The 27,999-nt window shown below is 39.2% G+C and overlaps 1 protein-coding gene across 2 annotated transcripts in view; it reads left to right on the forward strand.

The window, feature by feature from the left end:
* Positions 1–27,999, forward strand: part of Grm7 (glutamate metabotropic receptor 7) — a 905,956-nt gene that overhangs the window by 818,786 nt on the left and 59,171 nt on the right. For both annotated transcript variants that reach the window (XM_042273759.2, XM_042273760.2), the window contains exon 9: positions 27,081–27,327. In XM_042273759.2, coding sequence (XP_042129693.1) covers positions 27,081–27,327 — 247 coding nt within the window. The remainder of the gene's footprint in view (positions 1–27,080; positions 27,328–27,999) is intronic.

Genomic DNA, 27,999 nt, shown 5'->3' on the forward strand with positions numbered 1-27,999 from the left:
TATATAGTTATAGGCAGAAACAGGATGGCGACTCCCCTAAAAGATGAAATTATGGGGACAGTTTGTAAACTGTTGGTCACAGAAGCATGAGAACCTGCATTCATCCCATCATCACCCACACATAAAGAAAGACAAGCAGGGTGGTACATACCTGTAACCCCAACACTAGAAGGGAACAGACAGGAAGTTCCCTGGGATTTACTGACCAAACAGTCCTGTTTAATCAGTGAGCAACAGGTTGACTGAGGGAGATTCTATCTAAATAATAATAATAATAATAATAATAATAATAATATCATAAATAAGTTAGAAAAATAATTGAGAGAGATATCCAGTGTTGACCTTTGGCCTCCACAGACATGCCCACACATGTAGGCACACACACACACATGAATACACACACATCCAGAAAAAGAAAGAGAAAAAAAGATTAAGGTTCTGTTATCAGGGATGTTTCTAGGTCTGCAGATTTCCGACTTGGCCCTGTCCTTAAAGCTTCATGACATAGATGGCTTCTGTCTTCTCTACTATCTTCGAGAAAACTCAGTATTCAACCCTAAGGCTAAGCTTATAGTCATCATTCCTTAGCTTCCTCTTTTAAGCATGTCCAACTTCCACCGTATTTCTTTGTTCTGTTCTCTTTCTCTCAGCTCACATAGTTTAATAGTGAGTCTCTTAAAGCCCCTTCAAAAAAGACCTTTGTGTAAGAATAGAGGATACACAAATAAGCTACAGGGTAATTGAGACTGCGAAAATGTCATAGAGCTTGACCTTCTTCGTGTCCCTTCCCACAGACCACTTGCATACTCAACACAGTGACAACAGGGGAAAGTGCTCACAGCTTCATCTATCACTCCCACATCTGTTAGGTGACATCTTTAGCCCTTTGCTACTTCTGTAATTAAAGCATCAGGGACTCCAGTCTCCGTTTCTACTTCACTGTGTCTTTTCTTCATGAACAAATGGCCCCAGGAACTTCTTTAAAATTAATAAAGCATCCAATGGTGAGAGGCAGAAGCTGTCTCTCCTTGATGAGTTACTAGTCCTGTGCTGTTTCAGAAAGAACACTTCTATTTTCTTGTTTTGTTTGTTTCCAGTTCATTACAGAAACTGAGATGTGGGCTCAGAACTGAGAAGTCCTGGGCTTGAATCTCAGTTCTTCTGCTAAGCAACTAAGCATAGGAATTTTGTTTACCTTCTCTCTCTCTCTCTCTCTCTCTCTCTCTCTCTCTCTCTCTCTCTCTCTCTCTCTCTCTCTCTCTCTGTGTGTGTGTGTGTGCTTGTGTGTGTATTCCTTGTTGGGGGGTGCATGTGTGAACACATGTGTGTAGAAATCAGAAGATTAGATATCTTCCGTAGCCATTCACTACATTGCTTTTTGTGGCAGCTCCTACCCAGCGTTCATTGATTCAGCTATGCTCACTAGCCAACAAATTCCAAAGAACCTCCTGGCTCTGTCTCCTATTGCTAAGATTACATGTGCACACTGCCATACCTGGCTTTTCACACTGGTTTTTGTTCCCGAGTACGGAGATGGAGGTGAAGGCAGAGAGACAGAGGCAAAGAGACTGCACTTGTATATGTAGGTACGCATATATATGTCGAGGCTGCCATTCCTCAGAATCCATTCACCCAGCTTTTAGAAACAAGGATATAATCTCTCACTGGGAACTGGAGCTTGCTGATTAAGATGGCCTGAGCCCTGGGTATCTTTGCCTTCCCAGTCCTAGGATTACAAGCACTTACCATCATACCCAGCTTTTGTTATGAGGATTGTGGTACTCATGCTTGCTCAACAGGTACTACTCTAACTGAGCCAATTTCCTAGCCCCATTCTAGAGTTTTATCTCCAAAATAGGAGTCATTTCAGACAGATACCTTGGCAATGGAAGCTAAAGTGGACTAGAGCCCTTAACTATAGTTTCTCTCTCAAGAGATTCCATTACCAACGATCAAGCAATGTCCAAATATGTTAAATGGAAAATTCCAGAAATAAGTGTTATGTAAGTTTTAAATTGCCTGTGTTCTGGTCAGTTTGATGAAATTTTAGTCTTCATGGGGTGTGTATTATTCCTTTGACGAGTTTTCACACTTATATGCTACTTGTGTATCAGTCAATTCATAGGTGTCTCATTGATCAGATGAGCTGTGTTCTCACAGTAACCCGTATGCTACTCAATAGGAGCTCCAAAGTGCAAAGGCAATGATGCTGGGCATTTTATTACAATGCATGGGTGCAGCCACTGTGCTTTATTAATAGTTACTGCTGTTAGTCTACCTTTTGGAAGTTTTCCTGTGTCCTGCCAGGTCCCACAGTTACTCAGACCCAAATAAACACACAGAGGCTTATAATAACTACAAACTGTATGGCCATGGCCTATTGCTCAAGCTTCTTGCTAGCTAGCTCTTATAACTAAACTTAGCCCATTTCTATTAATCTAGCTGTCGCCACATGCTCCATGGCTTTACCTGTGTACCATTACATGCACGGTGGGATGGTGTCTCCCTTCCTTTCCTCTGCCTTTCTTCTTTCTGTCTTTTTCTTCAATTTTCTACCTACCTATAACCTGACTTGCCATAGGCTAAATGGCTTTATTTATCAACCAATCAGAGCAACACATATTGCAGCATACGGAAAGACATCCCACATTAGTCTCTCACTATGGCTGACTTATAAATTAAATGTGATCATGTATGTATAAAAGCCATGAAAAAGAATAATGCCCATGCAGAGAGTTTGATTCTGTGGTTTCTAGCATGCACCAGGATGTGGGTAGGGGTGGGGAGGGGTGTCTTATAACAACATATCCTTTGTGCAGAGGTTAATATACCAAGCAAAGTGCTGGTTCATAAATTCAGTGCCAATACCACTTTATACTTTTATGAAATTCTATCAGAAAAATAACCCTACACAGTTTCCCACATGTGTTTTGCAGTTTGGCTAGTCATGAGACTACAACTTGATAATGGAAACTTAGCTGCGTATTTGGCCCTTCTCTCTGGCATTACCTCTTACCACCAAGTAACTGAAAGTCAGCAAAGGTATCCAAAGCCACTCCTAACCACTGTCTCACTTGTCCCTATAGTTCTGTGAATTGATCTATTTGAACAAAGGAGAGTGGCTATATCCAAGCCTAGCTTAAGCCTGAATGCAACCTCTCAATCTTTTCTGTTTCTAATCTATTCAGAGAAGCATGATCAAAAGTACAAGAGCAGGTTGAAACAGTTAAGGGAAAGAAGAGGATGTGTCTAGAAAATGTTTCCTTGGAGTCATCTACCACCTCTTACTCTTGCAGTCTCTCTACCTCATCTTCCTCATAGATCCCTGAACCTTGAGGGGAGGGGTTTGATGAAAACTTTCTATTTAGGACTGAGTGCTCCAAGGTCTCTTACTCTTTGCACATCATTTAGTTGTAGGTCCCCATGTTAATTACCATCTACTGTAAGAAGAAGCTTCTCTTGTGGGGATTGAGTGATGCACTGATCTTTGAGTCTAGCAATATATTTTATTAGGAGTCATTTTACTCCTATATTCCTTTATCAGGATAATAGTATTAGGATTTCCCCTAGGTCCATGAACTGTCTAGTTTTAGGTTCTTGATCGCTTGAGCAGTATTAGGTATAGGTTCTGTCTTCATGGAGTAGTCCTTAAATCAAATCAAAAGTGATTGGTTACTCCCACAAATTTTACACCACTATTGCACCAGTGTGAATACCTTGCAGACAGATCTCTACTATTGTTTGCAGAGTTCATAGCTTGGAGATACTGATGATTACTTTTCACTTTAAGTAGTGTGTATAATACCTTCCAACACTACAAATGCTAGTCAGTAGAGGCGAAGCTTCTAGCGGATGTCAGCTAAATATCTCCATGTTCAATGACTTAAGTGTATGGTATTTTCAACAATAGGGTCTTACTGTCAGATAAGCGTAGTCAACAGCATTGGAAATAGCCTGTAATGTTCTTTGTGGGGCAAGGGAAGTGTCTGCAGAACCCATTCCTGGTACAGGAAGTTTTATTTGATAGCATATGGTGTCTATCTGGGTTATTGTCTCCCAAATTACGTGTTTTTTTAACTCACATGCTTTATAAGAAGCTTCTTTAGTATCAGGTTTCCATGTGACGTTTCAAAAGACTTCAGTTTTAGCTGTGCCTCTTCATAGACTCTCTGCTACCCTGATCTCCCCATTTAATCCTCCTCTTCTAATTTTCACTTCATCCTTTTACAACATGATATCCTACCTCCCCTTCCTTGGAAGATTCCCCTCTTCTTTATCTGAAAAGTTAAAAAAATTTAAAATGAAATTGTGTAGATTAATGAAAATACAAAATTCCAGTCTCACTCCAGACCATCAAAATAAAAATGAGACTAGATATGAATTTCCTTTTTTGTTTTAAGTGACTTGAATAACTTCTATGCATGCTAGACTTAAGAACCTCATTGGTAGACCAAGCGTTTTTGTGTTACAGGTAAGGAAAGGCACATCTATCACCCAGCATTCCATATCCCTGATAGTCAGAAGTTCTGCTCCAGATTAGACTCACGTATGGTTAAACTGATCTTGGGATCACTCTGTAGCTCAAATGCCAATAGCACCACACACTGACATTTTGTACAGTGGTGACACTCTCATCAACCATACAGTATTGCCCTCCAGGTAATCATGTCCAGCCTGAGGCTCAACTCTAAACCCAAGTTAAGATGAATTATGTCCGCTTTCACTTTAGGGTGGATGAGCAGAGAACTTTTGCATGGTTACAGTTATGGAATAAGTTCCATGAATCCTAATTAAAAAGAGAACTTGTTTGTACTGGAAGCACCTTTATTCTAATATTCAAATATTCAAGGTATCTATCTTTTAATGGGGGTTCTATGTGAATCCATCATACTGCCTGGCCTTGAAATGGCTTCTTGGTTTGAGAAAGTACTTTAAAGCTTCAGGGACACCACTGGAAAAGAGAGATACTCAGTGGGCAGAAATCTAAGCATGAGACTTCTACTATCAATTCAATGTAGGTTTGTTACTAACCATGTTTGTTAGACACCAAGGACTTTGCAGCAAGAATGAGCTCACAAATGAACCTCCATTTTCCAAAGCATCACATGACTTCTAACTATAGAAACAACTTCTCATTCCTAATAAAAAGTTTCTCCCTAGCTGTTCTGAATATGCAAGAACATTCAAAAATAAATGCATTTACTTTTATAATTTCTTACACCGTGCATGTATGTGTGCATGTGTGGAGGCTCTGGCCTCTGTGTGATGACCTCAGGTCATCATCAGATGTCTTCTGTCTTTGTTTGAGTCAGGGTCTGTCACTGAAATTGGGGCTCTCTGAGTCAGCTAAATTGACCAGCAAGCACCAGGGATTCTTTGTCTCTGCCTCATTACTGATGAGATTACAAGCATTTACCATCATATCTGGGTACTTACATGGGTTCTAGAAATTCTGATCAGAGTCCCACGATTGTACAGCAAGTGCTTTGTCTACTGAGCTCTATGTCCAGTCTTATTTATGTGATTTATTAACTGTGCATAAGACAAATCTGGGCTCCACCATTAGCATGCTAGGTGATCATGTAACCATATTTATGTTACAAAAATAAGGAGGGCTGGCTAATCACACCAGTATGAAGATGACAACCCTATTTTAATGCATTAAGAGATAGAATATATTTAAAGTGTCTCACCTTGAGATTGATATGATATGATATAATATGATATGATGTATGAGCAACTGTTTACTGAGACCCCAGTGCATGAGTACATATCCTTACTTTAGATACTGTTTTGATCTTCTCCATGAATTAAAACCATTATTTTAGGATATATTTTGAAGTTATAGGTACACACAATTAAACATATATTTTCTAGAAAAGTATAGTGGCAGACAGAGAAAAAGAGTCATGTTTTATGAACCTGCTGGCAGGGAGGTTAAACACCAGTTCTGTGAACACTGACATTCGTTTATGTCTGAGTCAAGGTACTTGATGGCTCCATCTAAAGTATGAATTACTGTCTACTTCAGGAGTGTCACTTGAAATGTGGAGTATTAAAGGGGGTGTAGAAGTGGTTCTAGAAAAACAAATGAGATAATTAGAGACTTTTGATGGTAACTAAAAATCGTTATGATATCCCTATCCACCAAAAGATGACATTGCCAAAAATGTCCCTAATTTCCTAAATACTGAGCTATGATGTGAGTTCACAATGACTATTGCCACTTGGGTAGTCAAAACATAGTATTTATTTCAAATGGAATAGAAGGACACTTGAAGTCAGCAGGGAAATCTCCTGAGTTTTGTTATACAAAATAATATTAACCAGCTTAGGAATGCCAGAGAAGTGGTGAGCTTTGCTTAAGAAAGTAGTAACTATTTCCTATACTTCATGAGACATGAGTTCTAGAGGGGTACACAGTTCAAAACACTCCTGTAGTTCAGTGACAGTCAAGAGTTCCCACCTTCTGACATACCCTACTTTGCCAAATGAAAACAAAACAGAAGTGACAGAGCAATTATAACTACATGAAAATAAGAAAACATTCAAGAAATGCTTATTATTTGGGTCTTGTTATCATGATGCTAGATCCTGTTGTGTGAAACCAGAAGAAATGACATCACCCATAGAAACTCAATGATAAACATCTGAACAGGGTTCATCTGTGATGAGTCCAAGTTATTGCTTGCTCAGACCAATCCAAAGAAAAATGAAAGCACTAAAGAAGCCAGGGCATGTTTTGGAAAAGGAGAAAAAGGTTTGTGTGGTCTTCATGACCATTGAGGTAGAGCCAAGCTCTATGCAAAGAGGCTTTAAGGAGAGGACTGAAAAGGGCAATAGAACCCAAATGATAGTAATGCAGAAAGAGGAATACTTAGGATGGTCAGGAATAAGCAGAGAGAATTGGCAAGGATATAAGGAGAAGGGAATGCTGTGGGATAATGCTGGTTTAATAAAACACTGATTGGCCAGTAACCAGGCAGGAAGTATAGGCGGGATGAGCAGACAAGGAGAATTCTGGGAAAACTAAGGTCAGAGTCAGGAGTTGCCAGCCAGACACAGAGGAAGCAAGATGTCAAGGCAGAATTGAGAAAAGGTACCAAGCCACATGGCTAAACATAGATAAGAATTATGGGTTAATTTAAGTGTAAGAGCTAGTCAGTAATAAGCCTGAGCTAATGGCCATACAGTTCATAAATAATATAAGCCTCAAGCTGGCCAGTGGTGGCACATGCCTTTAACCCCAGCACTCGGGAGGTGGAGGCAGGATCTCTGTGTGTTCAAGGCCATCCTAGGCTACAGAGTGAGTTCCAGGAAAGGTGCAAAGCCACACAGAGAAACTCTGTCTTGAAAAACCAATAATAATAATAATAATTATAATAATAATATAAGCCTCTGTGTGTTTACTTGGTTCCCAGCAGCTGTGGGACCAATGGGTGAGAGATTTGTCCTGACCGCAGGCCAGGTGGGATACAGGAAAACTCTGACTACAAGGGAAGGGAAAGAAGGCTAACCTAAACGTAAACCTAAAATATCATAAGGAAACCTACATTTTACTAATAAATAAATAATATTCATATAATAATAAAGAAAAAAGACAACAATAAAATATAAGAATATCCTTGTTTTTTAAATAAGGATGCCCTCTTTTCTTTTGTCAGTCAAATAAAAACTTAGTAAATACTCAGTGCTTTGCTATTGACCTTAATGTAAGGACCTTGGCTTTCATAGTGAATTAGGTCCCCTTTAAAGAACCTCCCCTTGCAGTGTTATTGTGGCTGGGAGGGAAGACCAGTCATAAGCTAGTAAATTATAATGATGATATCAGAGGGAACAGCTTATTCTGTCTAGGAGTCAGGTGATATTGGGCTTTAGTCTCCACGGGATAGTCCAGACTCATGAGTGTAGGAGCCCTGGTCTCAGTACAAGAACCAGGTTGGCAACTGGAGGAAATACTCTTCAACTAAGTTAATCTTGGAGAAAAGATTCTAGGTTATGTCCACATTCATGCTGATCCGCTACCCACAGAGCAGTGACCCAGCCTGGGTGAATTAGGGGAATTAACACAATCAATGATGTGTCTATATAATTCCCAACTTCATCTACATCCCAAAGCATTCCTCCCAGCTGAAGGGTGAGTGGTTTAAGTGAGTACGCAGCAATATAAACACATTGCAAAATTTAAGTGGGCACTAGAAGGATGGATCAGTGGTTGAAACCACTCACTGTTCTTGCAGAGGACCCAAGTTTGGTTCCCAGCACCAGCATGGCAACCAGCAACCATCTGTATCTCCAGTTCCAGAGGATCTGGTGTACTTTCTGACATCCCTGAGCACCAGGTACTCACATGGTGCACATACATACAGGCAAACATTCATCCACATAAAATAACTACGTAAAATAATACTTAGAGAGTGTATGAAATATTAAGCCTTGGTGGATGTCAGAAGAAATCTTCTTAATTAAGTTTGACACCTTTTAAATGAGATTAGAGAACATAAGTGAGCTAGTGACTTTCATGTATGGAGAGAATACCACTCAGTGGCAGAGTACTTGCCTAGTTTGTGTGAGGTCCTGGGCTTTATTCTCCAGCATTAAAACAAAATAAAATAAGCAAAACAAACAAACAAATAAAAAGCCTACCGATGAAAAAGGAAAGAAACGTAATCTTTCAGCTAATCCTCACATTATAGTTTTTGAGTGGAGAATATTCTAAAAAAATATGAGAAAGGAGATAGTTTGTGAAACTTGACCACTATTATTTGGGAAAAATGAAGATTAATTCCATAACCATCACTTTCTCCCGACACAGAAGTTTTCAGCAATGTCTGTTCACTTCAGCTTATCTTGCCAACTTGGTCAATGTGTGACATTTAATGAAAGCTAACTCCAGCAAGAGTTCTTAGCAGCAGGGAGTATGACATTGACCCACAGTCAATTTTCAGAGACCTTGAGATATTATACAGCAAGTAATCCATGCCATCTGTGGAGAATGCTACGTAGCTGCTTCCACAGGAAGGCTTTTTTGTCAAGAAAGGAAGTCCATAAATAGCAATAAACAACATAGTATTGTCTGTAGTGTGGTCCACAAAATAGAAAATGCCAAATGAAATCATCCTGCAGTCCCTAGATTGTATTTCACCTGTATTCAATTTTAAGTCTGACCTCTTCCAACAGTCTCCTATTCCTTCTGTGTTTACATGAATTTCTGCTTTCAGAGGAATGGTACCCAGTGGGAAAAGCAGGAACATTTTTACAAGGTTAACATTAACATTGAAAGGAGCACAATGTTGAAGGTATTTGCTAACACTGTTTTTTGGATAATGCCTTGCTATGGAGCCCAGGATGACCGCAAACTCCAAATGTTCCCACATCGCTCCTGCTAGTTTATGCATATCCTCCACTATTATCAGCATTTCTTTGCATGTTTATCAAATAAATTTTAAGTTCTATGGAAAGCCATTCTTTGAATGGTAAAAGCAATCCTGATTTCTTCAATCCATTTACTGAGTATCCTCATTTCTTAACTGCTCATATTTTTGTCTCCCTATCTTCAACACCTGCTCTCATTTAAGCTGCAATTTGCTGATTTCTGGAAGCTTTCTGCATGGTCAAAAATGAATATCACTGCTTCCTTACTACTTGAGGGACATCATTTTAAAAAAATGCTTTACTACAATGAGAGGTGAAGAACAGGGGGCAAGAGATGGCCACTGGATAGGAGCAAGCAGCATAGCTCCCACTTAAAGATACATTTGTGATTGTGGTAATAAATAATTTAAAATAATCACACAGGCCGTCACACACACACACACACACACACACACACACACACACACACACACACACAGAGAGAGAGAGAGAGAGAGAGAGAGAGAGAGAGAGAGAGAGAGAGAGAGAGAGAGAGAGAGAGAGAGAAACCCTAGGACATATTAATTCTCCTCAGAGAGTATGTAATACATGCTGTCTGAAAGGAAAATAATCACCTATTGGAAACCCTGCCTGCTCCCAAGTAGTGTACACCATTATGTAAGTGACCTACCTGCTTTTGTTTAATGTTGATTGAAAGTCTAGAAGGTGCATTTTATCATGGTTCATAACTTGATAAAATGGATTAATACTTAGTTGGTGCCATGGTAATCAGATCTCACAGAGACAAGAACAGAATGTGCATTGATATTACCATGAGAAAAACTGACAAAGAGTGAGTGAGGATATCTCTCTTCCCATCTTGATCTCCTAGGAACCAATCACAGGTGTTCTCAGAGGAACACGAATTGCTAATACTACAGTGATTGTGTGTTATGTACCAGGAATAGGTAACATTTTCTGGTGGGAAGAGAAAATAAGAACTGAATATATTGATAATGTAAAAATATTAAAAAGGACATTAAATAAAAACAGGCTTTAAATTTTAAAAAAGTTTTGTCTCAGGATATCACCCCTACATTATTCCCATAGCACAAAATAAACTATAGCATTATTGGCACCTTTGTAAGCCGATGATCAAACTAGGCATTGCCAACCAGTGTTTCAGCCTGCCACTGGCCCTGCAGACTTGCTGGGTTTTGGTGTCTATAGATACCACCCAGGAAATACTACTGACAAATATATATGACCTGAGTTTAACTAAGAGACAATAAACAAATAAGAAGGTGATATACTTGCCACAATCATGGGGTCTTCCAAAGAGCAACATCTTAATATAGATAGATTCATGAAAAAAAAAAAAACACAAAATACCACTGAGAAAAAATAAAATCGACAGTTTCAGAGGACTAATAAGATTTCACAGTCTATAACAGAGTAGGGTAGCCAGATTGTGTGAATGTATTATATATTTTATTTTTACAAGTCCTAAAAGAAAGGAACAGGGACATTCCCAGCAAGATAAATAAAACTTGTTCATGGAGATTGAAATATTAATAATCCCAATTGTATAGCCACATATTTTATACAACTATTGAATTTCTGACTAGGATTCCATAGACATGTATAATTACCGTGAGTCAGCTTTTCACTATCATCTTAAAAAGTAGACCCAGACTGCTGGAGTGATTGGTAAGCAGTTAGAGTACTTGCTGTTCTTCCAGGGGGATTTGTTCTCAGCAACTGGGGATGTCACAACCACCTATGACTCCAATTTCAGAGCATCCTACATAGTCTTCTATCCTCTGTGGGCAAATACACATTCTTCACACACACACACACACACACACACACACACACACACACACACACACACACAAATAATAATAATAATTTTTAAAAATTAATTCTTGATCAGGTGTAATCTACTTTTCTTAATCATCAAAAAAAAAGTTTAAAAGCCAAAGGCATAGAGCCGGGCGGTGGTGGCGCACGCCTTTAATCCTAGCACTCGGGAGGCAGAGCCAGGTGGATCTCTGTGAGTTCGAGGCCAGCCTGGACTACCAAGTGAGTCCCAGGAAAGGCGCAAAGCTACACAGAGAAACCCTGTCTCGAAAAACCAAAAAAAAAAAAAAAAAAAAAAAAAAAGCCAAAGGCATAGAAATTGTTCTCAATGACGAATCTAGAGATGTAACCAAATGTGATATGCAATCTTTATTGAATTATGAGTATGGGGAAAATTCTAAGAGGCAATTTTAGAATAAATAAAAGAAGTCAACTTTGAGTCCTCTCAGCTGTACTACTGGTAATCATTGTTGCATACAAAAATATCCATTTCTTTAGGAAATATATGTAGAAGTAAAGTGAATTAATGGCTGTGATATGTAACATTCAAATAGTTTAGCACAGAGGAAGATCAAAAGAGAAAACTACATCATAGCAGGGCATGGTCGCATGGTGATCTATAGCATAGGGATAGGAAAGAGAAGTAAACACCACAATCTGATTGTACACACCTGAGTGCAAGTTGGTGAAAGGTAAAGTTTTATTCCACAGAGAATTATGGGGTGGAGAAGTCAGTTCTCGTGGGAGAATGAGTCTTTTGTGAGTCAGGCTGCTTGTGCTCAGCACCTGCTCTCAGGGAGTGTTGCTCATGCTCAGTTTGTCTTAGAGATAGGTACTGAAAAGAGTGATAAAATACCTTTAGGGGGTTCCTATTTTGACTGAATCTCCAATATCCATTAGGATTCTCAGTGATACTCTGAGGTGGGTTGGGTTTGTACAGAGAAGAAATGAGTGAGGTTGAATGGCAACATCCCCAGCATCCTCCTAGTGAGTAGGAAGGAAGGTGGAAGGACAAGCAGTTAGGGAGGGGAGGTTGAGCAACAATGCAGGCTCAACATAGCTCTGACATCCCTCAGGGAGATCTGAAGCTGCACTGCAGAGCTGTCTCCACCTGGGGCAAGAACCATGCTGGATCTCCAACATCTCCCATGCCTGCAACCTGCCTCAGCCTAGACGACCTTAGGTGAGATGAATGTCTTCAGCAAAAGCAGCTCCTATGGAGGGCTGTCTGATTCCAACCTCACTAGCTTCTGCAGAAATCCTCTGCCCACAGTCCTGAAGGCATCCAGTCCAGATTACAAAGCTCTTTGCTTCTCCTGTTGTCTTATATATAGTGTTAATAATTTTATAGCCGTCAGTCATACATAATTGTTTATAATGCCTATTCAACAACTTTCTTTTATTCTTAAATAAAATATAAACATTGTTAGTATATTACTTATTTCAAATTTTCTTCAAAACATAACATCCCTTAGTTCATAGCGTTGAGCATGGAAGTTACCAAAAACAGAATAAATGTTAGCTTGAGAAAACAAACAAGTATTGGAGGCTCAAAGACTAAGCTAAGATAGTCCAGTGGCATGTAAAAGTTAATGAATTGCCCTTTCCAAATCCTTACAACTAGTGAGTAGAAGAGCAGAAGCTAGAATGCAAGTTTGCAAGACCTGTGGACAATGTCTTCATGTCTCTATTATGAGTGAAAAATGAGCAGGAACACTGAATCTCAGCAAGAACTTAAATATCTCCTTGCTCACCACAAGAACCTCTTGTAGGCAAAGCTTGTGCTACAGCTTAACATTAAAGACAAGGGAGGGGTGGTTTATTATTAAATACCCTGTAGCTAGGCAGCCAAAATTCACAGCCACACATAGATTGTCCAATGGTCATTGCTTTAGATTATGGAACATTTGTATACTACATCATCTTTAACTTCTAGAGGTAAGTGTTCCCTTCTCCTGCTTACCTTGTCCTTTCAGCACCTTCACTGGTGTGTTGTTTGAAGCCTGAGACCACACCAAAAACTCTTATTTCCTGTCAGGAAACGAACTTGTCTCCTAATACTTGTGGCTCATTTTCCCTAGAAGACAAACTTTTCATCTTCTTCCTTTGACAAATGGTCCTCCACGACCCAGACACATTCTGTGTGACTGCAAAGAATCAGATCTTGGTGCTAAAGAGATGGCTCAGCTGTTAAGAGCACTCACTGTTCTTGCAGAAGACTAAAGTTCAGTTTTAGCCCTGAATTGGACAGCTCACAACCTCTTAATACATCAGCTTAGAGCACCAAGTGTCAGCAGACACCCACAGAAATGTGACCACAATTGCTTATATTCATAAATACATTCACATAAATAATAGTACTAACAACAACAATAATAATAATGAAGAGAACTAGCCCTTTCCTACTACAGGGCTAGGACTCCTTTCAATATTTATTTATGCATCATTGCAGTCTCTATTTCCAAATTGCCAAATGTTGCATATCCTATGTTTGTTGCATTTTACATGTGAGTTACATAACTGTTTGCTCACATTCTTACTAGAAAATACGAATTTATGTATAGCATACACACAATGTACACATTGCAAAGGATAAGAACTTTCTGTCATCTCCTCAAGAAATACTTAAGAATTGTTTGTTTTTCTAAGCACTGGAAGTTACAGCCTTGGAGAATGAAAAAGTAAACAGATCTATAGTCTATACTCTTTTGTTAAATGAGGTTCTTAGTTGAAAATGAACATCAGTAGTAGAATAATCTTTGACTCAAGAGATGTCAACTTTTACCTTAGCTTTGCCTCCAAATACTACCTATGGATCAGGGAACCTCTGGAAAAAAATAGATTAACAATTACTATCCCTTAAGGACATTCAATTTAGGAAGAAAACTACTGCAAATGCATTTCCATAATAAAAATAATCAATTTCATTCAAGATGGTGCTTTTAACTGTCCCTTCCTTGCTACTTTTTTAAATTGAGATCTTTACAGAGTTCTTCCAAAAATATTTCTTAAAGTTTTCTCACTGATAGCTCTACCCTGGTATCATGAAGCTGGAATCATAGTGGAAAGGTAGAAGAGATAAATGAATACATAAATATAATGACAATCGCTGATTGTATTATATCCTATGAAAAAAAGAGAATACGTTGTTGCTTGGAGAGACAACCACAAAAAAAAAAATGTGCTAATGAGGTCATGGAAAGCCCATCAGATAAAAGTGCACAGACACTGAATCCCCCCCAAAGATTTAGTATAACAGCATATAAAAGTGGTGTTTGGTAAAAAGCATTGACCTCTCACTTGAGCTCACAAGGAAACTAAAAGCAAGGTACAAGCTGTCTAAATGTCTCTCATAATTTCCTCAAATTACAGTCATGTTGGCTTCCAGGGATAGTAATCCTAGTCTTTGTGACAAGGGACAGAAACTACAGCCAAGGATGGCTGAAGGACAGAACAGCTCTCCTATGAAAGCAAGGACCTAGGATGGGCAGGACATGACCCATTCAAGGCACTTGAAGAAAGGAAAAAGATGCAGAAAGGCAACCAAGAGAATTCTCTAAAAATGGTTAAGGACTTTTGTCTTTGTCTAGTACATGACGGAAACTGAACAACTACAGCAGAAGAGGCATCATGACTCTAAGCCTTCAAGATTCTGCAAGGGGTGCAGGAGGGACCAAGAGATGTTGCTCAGTGGGTAATAGTGTTTGATGCACAACCCTGAGCACTAGAGTTTACATCACAGTACTCATGTGATAAGCAAGGTATCCAGTTCATAATCATAACTCCAGTTCCAAGTAGAACTAATACAAGAAGCTCACTTGGGCTGAATGGCTCACTGACTAATTGAAAAAACACAAGCCCTAGGTTCTGGTAGAACCCCTACTTCAAAGGAAAAATGCCAAGAGCAATAGAGGAGAACACTAGAATGCTCTTCTGTCCTTTGCACACATAGCACAAACATATACACATATACTCTCACATACACATATGCAAATAAATAAATGTCTTAGTTAAGGTTTCTATGGCTGTTATAAAATGCCACGACCAAACACAACTTGGGAAGGAAAGGGTTTACTTCATCTTGCAGATTAGGGTCCATCATGAAAGGGAGTCAGGGTCAGAACTCAAGTCAGAAATCTAGAGGCAGGAACTAAAGCAGGGAACATGGAAGAATACTGCTTCCTGGCTTGCTCAGTTTACTTTCTTAGACACCTCGGGGAACCTCACCATGGGTGGCACCACCCACAATAGGCTAGGCCCTCCCATATCAATCATTAACGAAGGAAACATCTCAAACTTCCTACAGACTTGCCTACAATATTATACAGGCATTTTCACAGTGGAAGTTTCCTGACTTGTATCAAGTTGACAAACAAAAGAACAAACCTAAATAATACAATATTTACAATAAATGTGTAAATAAACTTAAACCCCTTTTTAAAGGAGTCTAGGAAACTAGAAGGAAGATTCAGGAGTTAAAAATAGAGATGAGATCTCAGGCCTTCATATTGAGTAGTAAGAAGACAGTGGCCTTCTAAGATTGCGTGATATGGACAGAAGCATGGATCATGGATATTAACGTGGTCTCAGGCGGCTGCATAGGTGTCCAGCCTGTGTTGCCCTGGAGGCCAGGTTGACATTCTTGGCCTTTACTGCTACCAGAGACCATGCTGAGATCCATGGCACCTGCTGATGCCATAGGACATGTGGATGCCAGGGGTCCTTGCTATCACCAGAAACCACATGGAAGTCCGAATCTGTGTTCCCTCTGACTGTAAAGGGCAAGAAAGCTACTTTTGCAGTGGTATGGATGACTGCAGACTCACAGTTGAGAAGGAGGGACATAGAAGGCTTCTGTGATAATCCCTATCCTCCACCCCCTCCCTCTCAAAAAAAGAGTAAAGCTTAGGCAGAAAGTCATCAAAGAGAACCCTTAAAAATTGTGATATTCTATTGAAGACATCTGTAAAGAGCAAAAACAGAATAAACATTCAGTAAGCTTTAAAGAAAATTGCGATAAGGATGCTGAAGTGTATAGCTCTCCACAATTGATGGCTTCTGGTGAGGGAGCAGGTTTGAGGAAGGACTCAGTTTCCTTTAAGGGACTGACCACTGGGAGTTTGATCATGATCCAGTGAGTATATGGGCAACGAAAATTTGATTTGTTTGTTTTTTCTTCTCCTTTTTGGGGGCAGAGGTCACAATGGTGGGGGGTGATCAGACCTGGGAGGACTGGAAAGTGAGTGTGATCAGGTTGCATGATGTGAAATTCCCAAATAATTAATAAAAATATTATGTTGGGGAAAAAACCATTTGCATGACCTATCAATTCAGGTACAAAAGAAAAGAGAAATGAGTCTTGGGAAAGCAAGATCAAGTCCATGAAACACCCACCCCTACTCTTTGGCTGGCCAGACCCTCTCACTGTACCTTTGGGTGGCATGGGTGACTGGTCTATATACTATCTCAGATTACCCACAGATCCATTAAGAGACACCTACTACATGACTCGTTATCTGAAATTTCCCAGACAACTTCTTTTGGGACCTTAACTACTCTGTAGATATGGACTTTGATGGGGATGTGACACATTAGAGCACACTGACATCTCAAAAGAGTAACTCCAAAAGGCCAGGTGAAAGTTGTTGATATCATTGAAGCTCTTTACCTCCTTTGACGGTGTTCATGGGGCATGGAGAAGCTCATGCAATATAGAAGTTGAAGGGGAAGAGAGGAGGGAGGTGCACAAAAGAACTGCAGAATCACCAACAAAAAATGATGGGTGTGACTATTGAGGAGGTAAATGAAAGCTGGGGTGATCAATGACCAAAACTTCCCAAGTTCAACTGAAAGCCATTGCCACTGGCTCCGAGGACAGAGATAAGAGCACATTTGGTTTCTGTGAGAACCTCACACTGACTTCTAGCAATAATGTTCCTGAGTTTAATTGTGTAAGCACTGTGCGTTTCCAGTTTTAAACACATGGAATATGCATGAGGAATGCTGGGGGAACTTGGTCTTGAACCCTTTTCCTGACGTCAGTATTTTCACCTGATGCTTGGTTTGTTTTGTGTTCCTTGGAACGCTAATGATGACTTTTAATCTCAGCCCGCTTGGCCACCTTTGCACTCACAGAAATGGAGCAGCTCCCTGTGTCTTTCGAAAATGAACATACTAAGCTCAAATAGTTTGTGTTTTCACAACCCAGTGGTTGAATTGCACAGCAATGCAGAACATCTTTGTATCACCCCCAAGATATTTCCCAGTGAGAAAGAAACCAGACTTTTTGCATCATAAGGCAGAATGGGATGTAGCTTCCTGCAGAAAAGGCTGTTAGGTTCCGTCTGGATGAATGTGGCTGGAGATTGAAAGGGAGCTGATGAAATCTGACAGAAGTGTGTCTCTCCAGGCTTATAGTGAGGGAAACGCTTTGCCCTTTGTATGTTAAATCACTGCCAGGCAGAGACCTAACATTTTTCTGTGCTCTCAAACCAGCAGGAGGGGTAAATAATCTTTTTGGTAACACAACACAGCAGTATTGGCTACAAAAAGAAATGACACCTATGTCACATTAGAAGTTGAACATATTTTAAAATCAAAAAGGAGACTTAGGACTCTGGTAAGGAAGAGAAATTCTGTATACATGAGTGTATGCCTGGGTGTATACCAGAGTATATGCCTGAATATGTTTCTCTGTCTGTACATGTGTATTCTCAAGTGTATCACATGAGCACTTACAAGTATGTATGTATAAAGTTATTATACATGTGTATATATGTACATATGTGTATATAAATTTGTGTGTATGTGTGCATATATGTACCTGTGTGCCTGTTTCTGTGTATTTAAATGTGTTTATGTCTATGCATGTATGGGTATATGTGTGTACATGTGTTTATGTGTGTTTGGGTATGTATGTGTATGTGCTTGTGTGCATGCATATTTGCATATATGTGTGTGGTGACACTTTATTTGTGCTGTAACAAAAAAAAACTTATCTGGGGTCAGAGAACAGAACAGCCACTAGATTAGACATAGAGGCCAGGCAGTGATGGCACACACACCTACAATCCTATCACTAGGGAGGCAGAGATCCATCTGGATCTCTGTGAGTTCAAAGCCACACTGGAAACAGCCCGGCATGGTGACACATGCCTTTAATCCTAGGAAGTGATGGCAGGAAGCAGAAAGGTATATAAGGTGTGCGGACCAGGAACTAGAGCCTTTTTTAAGCTTTTAGGCTTTTGAGCAGCAGTTCAACTGAGATTCATTCGGATGAGGACTCAGAGGCTTCCAGTTTAAGGAAACAGGGATTGGCTGAGAAGCTGGTGAGGTGAGGTTAGCTGTGGCTTGTTCTGCTTCTCTGACTTTTCAGCTTTCACCCCAATATCTGGCTCTGGATTTTTTGTTTTATTAATAAGACATTTTAAGATTTGTGTTACATATGTGAATGTGTCTTTGTGTGTATCCATGTATTTGGGTGTATGTTCATGTGTATGTTTGTGCTTTTGAGTATATGTGTCTGTTTATTTGTGTGTACATTAGTGTTTGTGTATTTATGTTTGTTTGTGTGCATGTGTGTGAAGGCATGTATGTATTTATATGAGTATGTATGTGTGTATAAATTTCAGTAATATGTTTTTTCTGTTCATGTGTTCATGTGCTTTTATATGTGCATACATGAGTAAAGACATGCATGTGTATGTGAGTGTATGCTTGTATGTGTGTACATTTCTGTATTAAAATGAATGTATGCTTATATGTATGTTTGGGCATGAGTGTGTGAGTACATGTTTGTTCATGCATGAACATACCTGTATGTATTCATGTGTGCACATATACATAAATATGTTCACAGTGAGTATTATGTGCATGTCCGTGTGCACATATCATTGTCTGTACATTTGGTGCCTGGGTATACACATATGTACATGTGTATGTATGTGTTCATGTTTCTAGGTAAATATGTATGTAAGGGTGAATGCACTTGCATATATATGTGTTTCTATGTATGTATATGCAGGCTGGGCTTGTCCATGTACAGTAGAGTCAGAAGTAGCTATTCTAGGAGTGGCCTTGAGTTAGTCTTAAAGGGTAAGAATAGCCTGGTGGGAACAACAGAAAATTTCCTCAGGATGCAGCCAACTGGTAGAAGGGCACCCGTGGTTTTGCTTTGTGGAAGAAGAGCCAGACTCGGGCTTCTGGTCAGGGGAGGAGAGCACAGGCACATGTGTAATTCCAGCATGAGCAAAGCCATTGGTATCCTGCTTCAGTAACTGATTTGTGTTTACCTGGAGCACCTGCCGTATAGGTAAAGGGGCTTTGTGTGGACTAAGCATCACATCTACTGCTCCAAGATAACAAATGGGAAACGCAAAACACATGGGAAGCCAGGATTTGCCCAGTGATCAATCCAATGACCCTATGCCTACCCTAAACTTCCTAAGGTGTCTCTGTTTAAATATTCTTTGAGCAAGGTAGAAAGTTAAAGGGAAAAAATCTTGCAGGTTATAATTCTGTCTCTTCTACAAATGCCACCTACATTTCCCAGGCAACTGCCTCATGCCACACACTGTGAGAACCCATTTCACATGATTTCCTTCATTCTTCTCAACTGTTGAGAACAGTTTCCATAGGATAGCAGGGGCAGGGTTTACATGAGACCCTCTAGCAGCACATATGGGTTGAAATTTTAATTTCTCACTTTCTAGAGTTGAAGCAGCTTTCTCATAGTCACCTTGAACAACTGAAGACCAAGAGCTACAGTAAGCTCTAACAACAAATCCTTTCTTTCCTTTAAAGAAACCTTTAATCCCAGTACTTGGCAGGCAGAGGCAGGTGGATCTCTGAGTTTGAGGCCAGCCTGGTCTACAGAGTGAGTTCCAGGACAGCCAAGGCTACACAGAGAAAACACGTCACCAAAAAGAAAACCAAAATAAACAAAAAATCAAGACTAAAAGGTGAAATGTCTTACCCACTTTTTAAAAAATGTCTTTTCCCCATTACATTCTAGAGCCTTCTATAATAGGGTGTTATTCCACACATAAGGAAGGCCTTCAGTGTGTCAGACTTTGGGATTGACAAAAGGATCTGATTGGGAGCAGTTTGTCCCCTTTCCAGTCATGTGGCATTGTTTGTTTCTGAATGATAAGGCCACTTTAACTTGGCATCAGGGGTACAAGTATTAAAGACTGAAAAAAAAAACCTGTATTGACTGCCAAGAACTTTTATTTCAATTTAGCCCCATGAATATTTCAAATATCTGCCAGGTAGTGGTGCACCCTCTTCACAGGGACAGCATCAAGGAGCATTTCCATTTTTATTACACAAGCTCTCAGCCAGGAGAAGCATTTGAAGTTTCTCCAGGCACCAGAAGACTCCCGTAAAGCTCTTTCATGCCAATTCTCAGCCGACACCTGGGAACAGACAAAATTTTCACAAAATAGTCAATGGAAGATGAAATAGGGATTTGAGTAAACTTCAAAAAAAAAAAAACTAGAATAAATTTAATTCAGTCCTCTCAAAACAAGCTATTATTCATTGGATTCTATATAAAAGATAGCTGTTTCAAGCTGTATTAAGAGTGTATGAAAAAAGAACAGGACAGAAAGCAGGTTGTTTGCTGTATTAGCAAATAAATCAGACTATGATACTAACATTCTTATCAAGGGCTCATTACCTGCTTGGCACTATTATGTATTTTTTTCCACGGCCAGATCATTTGAGCCTAGCAACAGTCTTACGACACAGCAATCACAAATGCACACTAGTAATGAAAGAACTGGTACACACTCATAATGGAAAATTTGGACTAGGAATGATAGGAACAATGCTGGATGCTGAAGAAGTTTATCACACTGAATTCTCTGTTCAAATGCAGAAGTTTTCCATTAATCAGAATTCAATGAGTTCATACTCAGTGATGGACATTTTGTTATCTAGTCAGTCCTGCCTAAAAATGGCATGTGTGCTTTTAAAGAATTACCATTGGTGGCAATAGTGTACATTGTAAACCACAGGATGAGTGGAAAGATTGTATGATGGATTCAGTAACCACTGACATCATCAGTCACACACACACACACACACACACACACACACACACACACACACACACCATATGCATGCACTCCTGGAAAGAGAGAGATGAGAGAGAATTTAAACGGCTTGTAAATGCACAGATACTTATTAGAAAATGCCTGAAAAACGCATAACAGTTCAATCAATGTGATGCATTACCTCATTTAAAATAACTTGAAGTTTTCTCATGGAAATGGACGCCAGAAGGTGCACATTTGTAGTTACATTGAAGCTGTGGAAGACAACAGCTATAGATGTCTGAAGCAGTCACCTGTGTGCACCTTTTATGTAGTCCCCTACAACTTGACTCAGCCAGGTGGGGCTTTGTAATAAGCTTTCTCATGCTGACTTTTTTGGACCACCAGCTGGCAAATAATGATGTAGAGACTTATTATAATTATGAAAGCTTGACCTTAGCTTAGGCTTTTTCCAACTAACTCTTATAACTTAAATTAGCCTGTTTTTATTAATTTATGTTCTACTACGTGGCTCAGTTACCTCACCTCTGCACTATATGTCCAACTTGTTTCTTGTCTTGCTGGTATCTCTCCACATTTCTTTTTCCCATAGTTTCTCTCTCTCTCTCTCTCTCTCTCTCTCTCTCTCTCTCTCTCTCTCTCTCTCTCCCCCCCCCCCAGAAGTTCTACTGCCTAGCTATTGGCCATTCAGCTTTCTATTACACCAATCACAGCAATATGTCTTCACACTGTGTACAAATATCCCACAATAGGGCTTATATATTTCACAAGTGTTTCCTGTGAAATAAACCCCACATGTGCAGAAATGATGTAATGCTTAAGGTGTTTCTAATGTCTCCACTGCTCTGTGATAAATTTCCATTTTTGTTTCTCCTCTTCTTTTATTTTTGTGTTTTGACCATTACCTAGACATTATCTTCTTTTTTATTGAGAATTTCTTCCATTTATATTTATGCTTTGCTCAAATTAATCATTTATTTCCTCCCCTCCAATTCCTGCCTTATGCTTGTACAACACTGTTTCTTCCCTATTTTGTGTGTTTTTTTTTTAAGTTCATGGAGCCCATTTAGTATTAATGTAGCTGTAGGGTTATCTACTGGATCATAAGTAGGCTCTCAGAGGCCTGACTCTTCCATCAATTGCCAGTAGCACCTCAGTTAGGGATGAGATGTCATGACCATCTCCCTCATCCATGCTGGGATTTTATTTGGCTTATGCAGATAATGTGCATGAAGTCATAGCACCTGGGCATTCACACATGCCCCTGCCTTGAATTTGCATGTTCAAAGCAAACATTAGGGAACACTAACAGTACAATTTAAGATAAGACAAGGAGATTACTACCTGAAAAGTACATGAGCAAAGGCAGTTGACTATGGAAATGGCGAAAGTTTTATGTATAAGGGAAACCACTGAACATCAGATGTAAGCAAGGTCTCAAAGGCAAGGCAGGAAAGCAGAGGGCATTTTAAGAGGAAGTAAGCAGAGACTAACACACAATGGGAAAAAGGATATAGTGAGGCTCTACAATATGTTGTCACTGAATATTTATTTATTTACACACTCTGTTTAATTGACAAATAAAATAACACGTTTGTTGTCTACAACACAATGTGTTGAAAGGTCTTTATTATGGAATGACTAAATAAAACTACTTAAGTTACATTACCTCACACATATCCTTTTTTGTGGTAAGGAAACTGAGGATGTTCTGTCTTAGCAATTTGTAAGTATAGAATACATGGCTATTAGTTACAGTCACTGTGTCATAAAGGAAATCTGATTGCTTTGCTTCTGCTATTATAATCTAGCTCCTGATAGCAGAGCATGTGTCTGTCACGCTTGAAACCCAGCACCTGAGCCAGAGCAGGCACACAACAATGTCTCAGGGAAATAGTACTCTTGGTGTGGATCTAAAAAACATACAATGGTGAATGCACAACATATAGTTATGTGTCTCCTATGTCAGTGGTTTAATGTCTAATAAAGGGCTCTTAATGAAGACTCACATGTATAAATATATTGCAGTTTGTTTTATAATTATTGTTGAAGACAACAGCAGTGATAATGAAACCATTTTCATGAATCTCCAAATCAGAAATTTGTTTTTTTTAATGGCTCTTGTCTTTCCTCCTTCTCTGAGCTCTGTGTTTCCTTTACCCTCTTAATGTTTTGAAGCATATTAAAAGATTCATAATTCCCAGAGCCGCAAGTCCGTGAGTCTTGCGGCTATTCACAGCTTTCTTTGAAACATCCTGAGCTTGTCTTGAACCAAACTGGCTCTAAAACTTTAACAAAGCAGCTGGCAACTTTCTCATGTTGCTGAGCTGTTACTTCCAAATTACAGCATTCTCTTGTGGAGGTGGTAAGGAAGCTGTAAGATTCAGGAAGCTATAGGATCTGAAGAGGCCCAAGAAGTTCAGAAAGTTACAAGATTCATAAGGGCCATTCCCAAGGTTATGTAAAGGGCAGACAATTGTTGGGGAGGGAGATGCTCCCTTGTGTGGAGCTACAAGCAAGATGGGGAGTTGGACAGGGTGTCCACTAATGTTTGAGTAGGCTTTTCAGTGATGTTCCTGTAGGTAGCTTCAATAAACTTTCTAACTTACCAAGGCAGACTTCGGTGGAATCTTTTTTCTCTTACCAAGGTAGACTTGGGTGGAATCTTTTTTTCCTCTCAGCTGTCCTTGGTGCCTTATCTGGGTTGAATAAATGGTTTGTTTTTTTTTTTTCACATTTTCACAGAGGGAAAAAAAAAGACCTCAATAGCTCATGAATACAGGAAGTATTTTGTGTCTAGCAAACAGTATTTCAATTCTATGACAATTTTCTTCCTTTCCTGGAGAAACGCAAGGCTTTGATTAAAATGACATTTCACTGTGATCAGTGGGAGATATTGAGCTTCCGTTAAAGACAGATTGAACACTGAAGTTTTCCAGATTCTTAACATATCAAAGACAAGAAGTCAACTAAGAGTGATATGCTAATTTCTGGAGTAGTGAGGCATTTCTTGATATGCCACCACATCTTATTGTAACTAATAGAACTAGGAGAGAAGATGCATGGAGTAGATCCAGCTGAGCTTTGCCCAGCATTGAGCTATCTCTAAATGTGTGCATTGTAGTCACACATTTTCTGCTTTATTTCTGTCTGCTTAGGGAGGAAGAGCATGGCCTTTTGTACATATTCAAATCTAAACATCACATATATCCTTAAGTTTAATGTATGTGAAAGTGGCTAAAGAGGAAATTTTTCCCCAACATTCCTTCCATGACAAGCTAATGTGGCAGGAGGTAAAGATTAGCAGCAGATATTCCACTGTGTCATTGCTTCCTAGGATCCTGCTGAGTTCTTCCCTCCTCATGCATTTGATCCCCACCCAATTAGGTAGGAACTGCTATTCTTCATTTTAGAGTTGAAAAATGGAAATATCAAGAGAATCCATATAACAGTGGGTGTTATGTATGTCATGTATGAGTCTGCAAGACAATTGCTGTAAATAATTTGCACAGGCCTTGGCTTGCTTTGCTCTGTATTTATACATAAGTGTGAATGTGAGGAAAGCTGCTTCCAACTCAGGAGCTGAAGCTGGGCCCTGGAAATTTATTTAGATTGAGGATACACACAAAAGGTAGGAATTCTAAGGCTATCTATCATTTTCCCAAAGGCCTAAGCCACTTTGGCCAAGGGGAGGGATGGTCTTTTAATGAGACAGAATCTCAGTTAGCCATGGTAGGATTAGGCTGAAGGGAGAAGCATTCCAGGGAAGAGGTTGGGCTATGTGTACATGGGCACTTACTCTCTAATGAAAGGGACTAACCATGGTTACTAACTCATTTATTTGGCTAAGTTAATTAACTAGTTATAAGAAAGTGGTATTAACTACCCAAGGTTTAAAAGGGTAGGTAGTTCATTACATGATAAGTATCATGTAAACTAAAGACTGACATGAAGTGTTGCAAATTATGTTGCTAAAAGACAAGTACTAAGTATGACACCAAAATAAAAACTCTAGACTTAGAAGCAAACCTTCCAGGCTAGGATATCAATAACTTGGCACATTTCCTGAAATGTCATCAGTTTGATCTCTATAGACTTGTATATGTGGGGTAGGTGTAGTGTGAACCTTCTCATCTATGTGCCTCCATGCTTTCTATTTAACTTTTTTTTTTCAGAGATGGAACCCAGGGCTTTGGGCATACTAAGCAAGATGGAAAGGTCTCAAGGAATTTTGATCAGAAATACCAAAATTTTGGTTAGATATGATGGAAATATTTATATTTTAAAGAATGGCTATGTGACCACTGAAGTGTAGGTAGAAAAGAGTTGTTAAGCAAGTGATTCAATCCATCAAATATTTATGTGGTATCCTACAATTGTCTATTAGATAGAGAATAATGCTTCCAGATAGGATCTAACTTTGTGGAACCTGTAGCAGAGATGGGTACAGGATAAAATCAAAGAAGTAAGAATATAATTACAACTTGATACTGAGTCTGTACAGGAAACTGCCCTTGGAGAATGTATAAATAAAGAGATGACAAGTGAGAATATCCCAGGGAAAATATTTTAAGAAGCAAAGGAGGAACAGGTCAAGTAGAAGCAAACAAACTTAAATACAAAGAACTTGTAAAAGGATTCCATGGTTAAATGAACAAAGTCTATGCAAGATCTGAAAGACAGTCCATAAGGATGACTAGTCAGGAAGATGGAACTCAGAAAGTTGGGGAATGGTAGAATATTCACCTGAAAAGTAGCCGCCAGATATAGCCCATATAGAATCATATAGATGTCTAATGGAGTCTAACAAGAAGATAGGGGTGTGGACCACCACAGTCCAATCTGTTGTCAAGGACCTAGGGGTTGCACTGATGCAAAAGGTAAAGGTCACCAGTTTCCCAGTCTAACCTAGCCTTCAGAACCCATGCATACATCAGACATATCTGTTTTCTAAGGAGCTCTAGATCATAAGATGACACATCATAATCATAGATATGCACAATGTTTGTGGCTCTACCCTTACAGACTGCCTGAATCTACATATCCTATGCCCTTCACCTTTTCACCAAGACAATGTCTCTACACATTGAACAGGAAATGATTTCTTAATCTGGTTAACTACCCCAGAAATGTGGTGATGAGAGTGTGGTTACTATCCAAACAATAAATAACATTATGGCAGAATAAGATATTATCATACAGTTAGCAATTTACCAATGTGAACAGACTCAAAAAGTCAGAGCTAGTTGCTGGACCTTGACTTTTATGTTTTATGAACACATATAAGCCAAAATGTCTTACTTTTTAGGGAAAATGGATCACTATTCTGTAGGTTTGGTGAAGGTGCACTGTGTAACAAAAATGATAGAAATGAAGCATTTATGAATGGAAGTAATTTTCAAATAATATCTCAGAATCTCTGCACAGTAAATCATATAATAAACTTTTTGTTTGGGGTTTAAAATAATATGCAACTTTTATTCAAGGTTACAGATTATTGTGATATACTATAATTCATGTTTTCATATCTATCATTGTCACTAAACGTAATTTAAATCTGATAAAAAGTCTACCTTAAACATCAGGCTAGAAGATCTCTCTATGCATAAGGATTTGCCCAAAGATAACTAACATAGTTAAGCTTTGAAATAGATATATAGCCAAGTTGTCTTCCTTTTTAGCAGAAGGTCATTGGGATTGCTGTTTTTCTCCGAGCCATAGTGATTCATGACACCCCTTTAAGTATTCACACACCCTCTGCGGTCATTGTATTTGTAATAGTGCCTTGTGTGTTGTGTCTCCTAGCTCTACATTCAAACTACCACACTTACAATCTCCATGAACCTAAGTGCATCAGTGGCGCTGGGAATGCTATACATGCCGAAAGTGTACATCATCATTTTCCATCCTGAACTCAATGTCCAGAAACGGAAGCGAAGCTTCAAGGCCGTAGTCACAGCAGCCACCATGTCATCAAGGCTGTCACACAAACCCAGTGACAGGCCCAACGGTGAGGCAAAGACAGAACTCTGTGAAAACGTAGACCCAAACAGTAAGTAACACTCTTTTCATCTTTCCATCCTGCATGAGAAAATTCCAGAAAAATGGGATGTGTGTTTCTGCTCTCTAGACTAAGCTTGCCTTGTAGATGGCTTGCCCTGATGAATGGTAATATTTACCCTTCAGATGGTGTTTCATTCCTGCTATCATTTTCTTGGTAGAAAGCTTTTCAGAGTTCTGACTTCTCTCTTGAATCTCTTGTCTCTTTGTCCTTTGCTCCAGAAACATCCAGTGGGAATAAACATGTCCAAACATGTCCATTTTTATTAGGCCCTTCCCACTAGGGGAATGACTTCCTCTTAGAAGGACTACTTCCTGCTAGGAAAACAACTTCCTGTTAGAGAAGTAGCTATACATAGTGAACTGCAGCCTTAAAAGTAAAATTAAATTTTTGAAGAACTTTAGAAGCATGCCTTCCTTCCACTGAGATGTGAATGTGGAAAAATTATTTCAAAGCAAGTCTTTTAGAAACAGAAGCAGAAAATATTGGAGAAAGCTATTAAACTTTCATTCAAGTATACCAGGCCATAGTCTACCATGCTAAAGGCAGGTCACACTTAGAGAAAGTAGCTCCTAAGACACTGAAGAAGAAAATAATTTTGTGAAGGACAAAAACTGACAGCCGTCATTCACAAGTGTTAGACTCAACACACTGCCTGCCTTA

This window comes from Peromyscus maniculatus, chromosome 3, assembly GCF_049852395.1.
Source record: "Peromyscus maniculatus bairdii isolate BWxNUB_F1_BW_parent chromosome 3, HU_Pman_BW_mat_3.1, whole genome shotgun sequence".
Taxonomy (NCBI): Eukaryota; Metazoa; Chordata; class Mammalia; order Rodentia; family Cricetidae; genus Peromyscus; species Peromyscus maniculatus.